The sequence below is a fragment of the Lates calcarifer genome, linkage group LG2 (assembly GCF_001640805.2).
Source record: "Lates calcarifer isolate ASB-BC8 linkage group LG2, TLL_Latcal_v3, whole genome shotgun sequence".
NCBI lineage: Eukaryota > Metazoa > Chordata > Actinopteri > Centropomidae > Lates > Lates calcarifer.
Genome location: NC_066834.1, coordinates 15777902 through 15787601, shown reverse-complemented (window position 1 = coordinate 15787601; position 9700 = coordinate 15777902). Strand labels below are relative to the sequence as shown.

The following is a 9700-nucleotide window of genomic DNA, read 5'->3' as shown; positions in this document are numbered from 1 at the left end:
TCACAGGTGGCATTTCAGTTCCATGGGCAGCTCAGTCAATGCTTGACATACTTTTGCTTAATTTCATTTGTGAATCCAAACTACCATTCTCTATGATTGAGGTGCCATCATTCATGCATATGAGAGAAACCTTACAAAACATTAATCTTAAAAATTCAGGAGGCTGCTAGGAGCATTAACAGCACAATTATGAAAAAGTTGAGTTACAGTTACTTTGGTGTCACTTGTCACTGGATAGACCAGAATTCTTTAGAGAGGTCTTCATAGTTTGGAAGACTCTCACACATTTGATGCCCTTGCTGCTTTGTTAGGTGATCAGGACAACAATGGATAGTGGCTCAAACCTCCTGAAGGCCTTTTGGATTTATGGGGAGCAGAACTCAAACATTGAGTCATGCAGAATTGGAATTGGAAAAGTTCTTATTTATGTTTGTGCTGATTTTACTATGGCTTGTTTTGGACTGTACAGTTGAAGCACACTAAGCCTACAACTGCCGTAACATTGCAGCAATGTACAACGAACGGTTCCATCTTACTAGATCAAAGTTACTCAATATTCAGTCTTTTTATGAAATACTTTCTTACTCTTGCTCAAGTAATTATTTTGGTGACTATTTTTAATAATACTTGAGTCACTATTATCACAAAGTAACAAAACGTTTACAGTTTCTGGCTCAACCCACCTCTGAACATGGACAAAAGAAAGAATGGATGAGCCCCAAATTTCTGTTATATACTGACTATGAGTTTATAGTTATAAAATTAAAATAAAAATATGAATACTTTGAGATGTCCTTATCTACAACTACGTTATAGTGAATTTAGGCATTTATTAATATTCTACTATAACAGTGTATGGCAGTGTGCTGTGGGGACAGGAAGAGGAAAAGAGCAGTCTGCATTCTGGTTTAATGGTAAATCCACATATGTCAATAGTGGGTCATAAAGGTTTGTTTTTCCATGTAAAATCACATTATTTATTATTTAACAAAATAAAAGAGAATCAACTTTACAGTAGACTTGAAATAGAGTAAAATTTGATCAAATCATTCAGGTTCTTTCTCAGAATGGTCTGTTGAATATTGGACACAAAGTGGATGACAGTACAAATATAGTGTGATCACACAGAACAACAGACAAATGGTTAAATCCCTGTATAAACAGATTATTTACTCAGCTCCAAATCAGCACCATAAAATACATGTAGTGGCAGTTTATGTACCGAACATACTGCAACTAATAAAGTACAGTACAGGAATAATTAAGCATATTTTCACTATATCAGCCAAAGGAAAAAAGACTCATCAATAAAAGGCAACGTTGTTAAATAACCCTGCAACATACAAAACAGATAACTGTTAACAATGACAGTACAACCATCATTGACAATAAGCTGAATTCCACAATAGTGAAACAGGTCATAAGATAGCACCGTTCAACCCCTTGGAAAAGACTGAGGCCTTTGTGTTAACGCACGCGCGCACACACACACACACACACACACACACACACACACACTCATTCATTCACACATTCTTCCACACACAGATGCATGTCAGCTCTATGACTATTTGAAAAGGGGTTGATAAAGCATTGATGATGTTTGTGAACAGCAGCTGCTGCTGACAGATAGTGTTGATATTAAGTTTTCAATGTTTGTCCACATTTGTCAACAAACATGGTGCATCTCAGGGAATTTACGAGACGATAAAGGTTACTCTCAAGTAGACTGCCTTCATGTGCAGGCATCTGTAGGTCGCCTTTCAGCAGCCTTGCTAATGAGGCTCATGTTACTTTTACTGTAAGAAGCTCAACTTATATAGTAACTTAACATCAGCCTAAGCAGCAGTGTCTCTGCTGCATCTGCAACCAGTACCAGTGACAAAAGGACAATTAACATTTGATCACAGAACATCAACAACTACATACTGCAGGTGTGATATGCAAACTGTACAGGCTTTACAGCCTTTCCCATTTGACGAAGAGTTGTAAGTGAAATAATAGGTAGGAATCACCCATTTTATCGTGATGTGTATCTAAATCTTCACAACGTAAAAAGGTCTGAGACAGTGCCTCAACCAACAAGCCATGACAATTTGGTAACAAGGTGAGAAGCTAAAGAACTTCACATCAGCAATAAAAGAAGAGAAACAGCTACTGATAAGTTGCTCTTTGAGAACATGGTCACACTGTGCAGCGCAAGCCTACCGCAATGTGCAACCACCTCCATATGTGTCTGGCCAATCTGATAGCAGTCCCATTGCTTTATTCTTGAAATGCTTTAAAAAAAAAAAGTGGCAAGAAAGTGTTAGTAAAACCTTTGGAATTCCCTGTTTTTCTGCATTAAATTGTCATTAAATGTGATCTGATCTTAATCTACAAGTATAGGGAAACAAAATATGATTAATGTATCAGTGACAAACTAACACACCCACTAACCATCCAAAGTGCTGGTGCAAAAAGTGAGTGAACCCTTAGAATTAATAACTGGTCAAACCTCTTTTGGCAGCATTAATCTCAAACAGGCATTACAGGTCAGAACGTCACAGTGTTCAGGACGAATCCTGGATCGTTCATGCTCACAGAAATGCTTGGACTCATTATTCTCTGGATGTCTGGTATGAATGGCTCTCTAAAGGATTTTCTTTGTTTGAAGCCATTCTGTAGTAGATCTATTTCTATTTTTAGGGTCCTCCTCCCTTTGTGTTTTTTGGAGAGCAGTGGCTTCCTCCGTGATATCTTGCCATGGACACCATGCTCCATGTAACCATGCTCCATGACTGGCATATGGAGTCATGAACAGTGAGGTTAGCCAGTCTCAGTAATTTTTGTAAGACTGTTATTCCAGAGTTTGTTTTTCACCTCAGTGTACTTCTGGAGTCATACAGATCCCAAATCCTTGATCATAAATCTTCTGAGATCTCCCTTTTGCAAGGCCTGGTTCACATCAGCAGACACTTCTTGTGAATAGCTAATTTAAAAAGATTGAGTTAAAGTAGCTCTGACCTGCACCTCTAATGTTGTTCCATTGACTGGAGTCCAGTTTGGAGTTTGCTAACTCCTGAGTCCAATTAAGTTTTTATTTGTTATATTAGCCTAGGGCTCCAACCTACATTATGTTTGAACGATTTATTCATTATGGACGAGAACAATAAAATAATCATTAAAATAGATTGTGTTTGCTCATAATTAGATGAAGATCTGCCAATGTTTTAAGTAAGAAAAATATAAAAAAGAAAAAATTATACATAAACACAGATCATTCCAAAGGGTCCACTTTCTTGCCACTCTAGTACCTATTACATTGATTTAGTATTAGGATCACTTCTCATCTGAACAGGCATAAGAAAATATCTATATTTGACTTTAAATTCAATAATAATACTCAATGTGTCAATAGTAATGTCAGTGACTTTTCGAGGGAATGTAACTGCCTATACAGTATCCCATGTAATAAGTACCAAAACTGTAATACTGCAAGTGTACTGTGGGGAGAAAAGCAGCCAGTGAGCAGTTATCTTTAAGTGTGAGGGAGAAGAGCAAATGAATCCTGGGAAGATCATAAAACTTCTCACACAAAGTTCAGAAATACAACTCATCCATATGATTGCACTGTCTATGGATAATTGTTGGCAAAATAAACTGTTATTATTGTACGTAAACTGCTAAAGAGCAGAAGTTATTCTTCCTCTGCAGCTTCAGGTGCGTTACCACCATCCCCTGGACCAGAATAGACCCTGATTTGCATGTAGCCTGGGCTGACTGTAATCAGACTGGTGATATGGCCAACAGAGATGCATACATGTGCCTAGGTACAACTAAAGTGTTTAAATTTGACATCTGGACTTCAGAACATGAGACACTATAAACAACATATAAACTGGGTCTTTGTCAGATATGATGGTGAAATGTAACGTGGAATCAAAAGGTTTAGATTTGATTTGTTTATATAAATTTGATATTAACTTAATTTTGGTTTACAAGCACTAGTTATGAGTTAAGAGTTCATCCCTAAAGGCCTCAGTATACTTCAAATGAAGTTGGATTGCAATTGCCTGGGGCTGCATAGTATGATTTAAGCAAATTAAACCATGCTGATGGTCAGGATGACAAGCACTCAATTAGTCAATGAAAGGTGTCAGTTCTCACTGCTCATGCCAACCCCATCTATGTACAGGCCTAACAACTACAACTGAGGTACGCAGTTGCTTTAAGTGGTGAATTTAAACAAATCTTAGAATTAACAGAGTAATATTGCTGGCAAAAAAATTTAAATCCATCAACTGGACTGCATCTGAAAGGAAACAATATGTCACACACTTAAGTGTAAGTTTATGCTTCCACCATGTTCTGCTACATGGGCTATCCACGGTCCTCAAACAGACTGGTGGATCAGTGGGTCTCCTATCATTAGCTGGGTTGATTCACTGTAATCCTACAGTATTTCTCCATGGCTCCTGATCAATACTTACATATTATTACAGTATACTTAATACTTAAGTATCATAAGTTCACCTATATATAAACCTATTGACTAGTAATTTGAAATTGCAACAATTAACTACAATACAGTACAACAGAGAAAAAGATACAATGGAGAGCATAATTAAAAAAGATAGGAGAGGGGAAAGCTCTGGCTAACTCCCATGTTATCTGATAGACCTGCCAGAAAAGGTCTACTTCAAAATCAAGCACTTATTTTCAATCAGTCTGTGCAATAAAGCCACCCAGATTGGCTTTCCAAAGACTCCCCCATTTTTTGTTTTCTTTTGGTGTACAGCAAAGGAAATATTGGACATTTTCAAGTCTTCATCAAAACTAGAAGCTTATGAGCCCATTTCAAATGTACACTTTCGTGTACTTGCCATTTTCTTTTTTAAATACACAAAATTCCATCAATAATAGAGATTGTTTTCTTATTCAACAATATTAAAAACATTCACACAATGGAGCGCTATTGAGAGGAAAGTAGGTGTGTTTGGTCATTAGCTCTTGTGCAGTGTTTTCTTGGCATAAAAGTCCCTACAGGTTTCACAGCAGCGCTGGTACCACCTCATGTCCTGACAGAGGTTCTTCTCTCGGATCACTCGACAGTAAACCGTCCACTGGTCCCCCATGCATTTGTAGGTCAGAGCAGCTGGAGCGGGGGAAAGGAGAGCGTCAATATTCAGAGGTGAGATTTGCTGCATCATAATTTCAACAAAGGCGGCACAGTGGTGGTGCAGTGGTTAGCACTGACACCACACAGCAAGGAGTTTCTGGGTTTGAGTCTAGGGCTTTTCTGTGTGGAGTTTGCATGTTCTCTCTGTTACTGGGTAGGTTTTCTTCAGGTACTCCTGCTTCCTCTCGCAGTCCAAAGACATGCAGGTTAGGTTATTTGGTGACTCTAAAATTGCCCGTAGGTGTGGATGTGAGTGTGAATGGTTTATATATATGTGTTGGCCCAGTGATGCACTGGCAATCCGTGCAGGGTGGACCCTTCCTCTTGCCTATTAACAGCTGGGATAGGCTCCAGCCCCCTGCAAGCCTTAAGAGATAAGTGGTATAGATAATGGATGGATGGACAGTTTAAACAATTCCAAAATATGTTGATTGTAATTGCCTTCGAATCAACCAATTCTAGGTTTTTGCCAATGGGTGACAAAGTGGGTGAAAAGACACAATCTTTTCCCTTACGAAGTTCTAACCATGCTTGTTGTTTGCTTTAGCCAATGCACCTCTAATCTGAAAGTTTTGGACTTTGGATTTCTCAGGACTGAAGAAGCCTTTTTGGATTAGAGGTGAAACATCTTCAAGGAACCCAAAAGAAGTCCAGTTGCCTTCAACTCTAGCACTTAGGACTTCAATTATGATCTGTACTCTTGTCAATGAGTGACGCATCTTAAAACCTGAGATGAGTGTCTCACCTAGCCTGGGGGAGGTGATGGTGTTCACATTGATTTTCTCATTGCAGGCACCGTGGTGACAGGGTCGGTAGGTCGGTGGTCTCAGTGTCACTGGGCAGTCGTTGCCATGACGACCGGTCACTTTGTGCATACACTGGACAACTCGTGACTGCAGGCCTTTCCCACAGGATGACGAACACTGAAACAGCAGATGAAAGGATGCGGAGTGTCGGTGATTGTAGTCAACACAGGTGGTTTTCATTTCAAATTTCTATATACCTCAGGTACAGAGAAAATATATTGAATTCAACTAAATCATTCTGTTTATGTTGATAAAACTTGAAACACAGATTGCTTTTCTGTAGTATGTAAAATAAATTTACACATCTGTTGCGCCCATGTTACCCCACACTTCCACGATTGTCATTTCTTGCTGCCATCTGGTGGATGTATAAAAAAACAACAAAGAAAACAACCAAAAAGCTGCTTCTTTAGTTATCTGGTGCATGAAGAAGCTAGTGATCCTTCCTTCCTAAATGTGACCTAACAACTGTATGAAAACTGTAATAATGTAAATGCTTTTTGAAATTGTAACCAAATCTGTAGCCAATTTTAATGACAAATAGTATTCTTCAATAACTATAAATATTCTTAAAAAGTCATAGCCACCATCAGGCAGGAGGATTTAGTGATGGACTGGAAAATGTCCTTGGGTGTCAACACATTGTATAGCATTACATTTCTTCACTGCTGTCAAGGTACCCATTACCAGGGCAATTAGCCTCCAATGATGCGTTGTTAGAAGATTTCATGCAGCTCTTTTAAGGCTGGTGAGGGGAAGGTCATTTTTCCCTGCTTGTCTGAGGAATTGTTGCTTTTCACCACTACAGAGGGATTATGTGTGTTAAGAACAACAGCATCTGGACCAGTCATCAGAGGGATTTAAGTTTTGGCAGCTGAAACTAATACCAAGAAAATAATTCTTGAGTTGGAAGAATAAATGAGTGAGTTACACAGACCTGTATCTCAGTGGAACAGGACAGTTACAGTCTTGTGGTATGTAGATAACCAAAGACACAGGAACACATAGATCACAGTTAGAATCTAACACAATAGGTGTATAGACTAAAGTTTGGACAAGGTAATATCTTAAGGCAATGGCACAAACCATAGGAAAGAAAGAAAGTCATTTCTCTTATCCAACATGAGAAGACATAGGAGCCAATGGCAGGTGTCAGTTCAGCAGCACGACAGACTGACTGGGAAACATCTACTCAAATCTAAAAATATTTAAGGATAACTGAGATGATCAGGCAAGTTGGAAAGAAACCTCCAGCTGAGCCAAACATATTTCAAAGAGAAAACAAAGTGAAGAGGAAAATGATTACCCAAACTGTCTGGTATCAAAGACACACTTTCTGCTTCAACTTTTAACTACTGTACTTTCTGTAGCTGTAGCTGATAATTAATCTGAGCCTTATCCATCTGCGTCTTAACCATACTGCCCATGAATGATGGGGTTGTACCTTGGACCAGTCTCCAGTCTTCCATTCATAACATTTGGAGTGGTCCTCGCAGGGCTCCTCTTGAGTAGGCTGGGACAGAGGATCACAGAGACCCTGAGGGTTTGTACATGATACTGTCCGTCTGCGAACACCTTGACCACAGTCTGACGAACACTGGAGGAAGTGAGGGAAAACGAAGAAGAGAAAATAATGGAGAATAAAAAGATTAAAGATTAGATTAGATTAGATTAAGAATGTATCCTGACAAGACTATGTCACAGCCTCATATAAATTTAGTTTGTTCCTCTGTCCCTTAAAACACATAGAAGATCCACACCTTGACACTGGTTGACATATTTTTACTTTGACTACTTTTGACATTATTATGATAAACAGGGGCAGTGTTGTTTATACTGAAACAACCTGATACCCACATTTGTGATCTTTGAAAAGTAGCTCAGTGTTTTGGGTTTGGGTTTTGCCACTGGTTGAGGCAGATGGCCACCCACCCTGAGTCTGGTTCTGCTTGAGGTCTTAAAAGGAAGTTTTTTTCCCTCCACTCTAACCTAGTACTGCTCATGGTGGGAATTGTTGGGTGTCTCTAGATCTGCTCTATATGAAAAGTGCTTTGAGATAACTTCTGTTGTGAATTGCTGCTGTATAAATAAACCTGACAAGATGGAGAGGAGTAAGCAACACTTGCTGTGTTCATAACAGCAAAAGATTGCAAGAAAATGACACACAACACTGCATATCCACATTTGGTCAACATTGGATCAAATTTATAGAGGTTTGGATAATTCCCAAATTGTGTATCTTGAAAACTTGTGATTATAATTTAAGAATCTCTTATAGTCACCCCCTCTGACTGGTAGAGGTCAAAGAGGAAGCTCTAAGAGGAAGCAAACACTATAACTTACAAGTTTTTATTTCTGTCACTTACTGAATACATCTCATGGTCTATACTTGTTATCAGTCAGGAACAGGAAGCATGATTCCCTTCAAGGGTCAATCATTAATGGGAAACAAGGACAAGAGCCAACAATGATTTTCACATTACACCAGCACTGTGTGTGTGTTATACCTTGGACCACTCTGAAGCCTCCCACACAGTGAGGCACAGCCGGCCCTCACAGCCCTGCAGGACAGGAGGTTTTCCTCCTTGGCAGTACAGGTCCCTGGTGTGGATGAGTGAGCCATTCTGCAGATGGTAAACACAAACCACCTCCCTCTGCTGGAGACCTTTACCACAGGTGACAGAGCAGGATCCCCACTCACCTGTCACCCACCTGTGAAAAACACCTACGTGTTTATATACAATTTATAACCAACATGACATGGACATGATTGAATGCTAGATTACAGCTACACTTTGTCTCACTTTTAAAATACCATGTTTGTGTGAAAAGACTCTGTGATTATCTAGGTGATTATTGTTAGTGAAACATCTGAACAACAGAAAAAGCTTAACCCCCTTAATTCTATTTTCAGTTCAGAAAAAACTGCATCACAGCGAACATCTGGGTCTTCTAGTAACATTAACATCAGTACAGGTTAATGACAACAGGTGTACTTTAAATAGTCAGCTATATCAACATTTAAAATGAGTAATTACAGAAAAAGAAGTTGTTGCCAAACGACTAACTGTGACTGGGTGTCTGTTAAACATCTGTTCAGTCTCCTCCTGCTCTGCTCAGCTAATTTCATGATGTAGTCATTTTCCTGGTTGTGTTATCAGACAGAGGAACAAGTATGAAATAATGATCTAATCACAACTCATAAATACTTATTGGTCATTTCCAAGCTGCTGCACTGCAGTGCTGATCAAATTGTTGTTTTATAAATGTGGCAACAGGAGGGCAGTATATTTGGTTAAACTGAACTTAAAAGTGACCACAAAGAAGATTTGAGGCAACAACTTCTTTACTGCCTCAAAGTCTGTTTTCCCCAGACACATTGAAACACCAAACAGGCAGGCTCTTAAGATTCATACACTCTGGAAACTGCTTTACAAGAAGCTCCATTTTGGGGGTAAGAAGAAATGCCTGACTGAGGGCTGAAAGCTGTATAAATGTGTGTGTAATGTGACTTGTAGCATAAAGCTTCAAGCGATCATTAAGATTAGAGAAGTGCCATATGAACGCAGTCCATTACACTTGACGGAGTGTTTTCTGAGCTTTGTCAGTGTGTCTCCGTATTGTAGCCGAGACACATTCACTGATACTTGTGATCCAGAGATAATCTAACATGGTTAAATTACTGAATTATATATATGTATCTGTATATACCACAAGTGACATTCTGACAGTG

General features: G+C 39.0%; 1 protein-coding gene across 1 annotated transcript in view; it reads right to left on the bottom strand.

The window, feature by feature from the left end:
• Positions 1-892: 892 nt before the first annotated feature.
• The window catches only part of adamts17 (ADAM metallopeptidase with thrombospondin type 1 motif, 17), an 85527-nt gene continuing 76719 nt past the window's right edge, over positions 893-9700 (bottom strand). Inside the window, exons 20-23 of the mRNA XM_018692940.2 lie at positions 8475-8679; positions 7412-7564; positions 5907-6084; positions 893-5137 (exon numbers count right to left, since the gene is read on the bottom strand). Coding sequence (XP_018548456.1) covers positions 4986-5137; positions 5907-6084; positions 7412-7564; positions 8475-8679 — 688 coding nt within the window. The 3' untranslated portion in view covers positions 893-4985. The remainder of the gene's footprint in view (positions 5138-5906; positions 6085-7411; positions 7565-8474; positions 8680-9700) is intronic.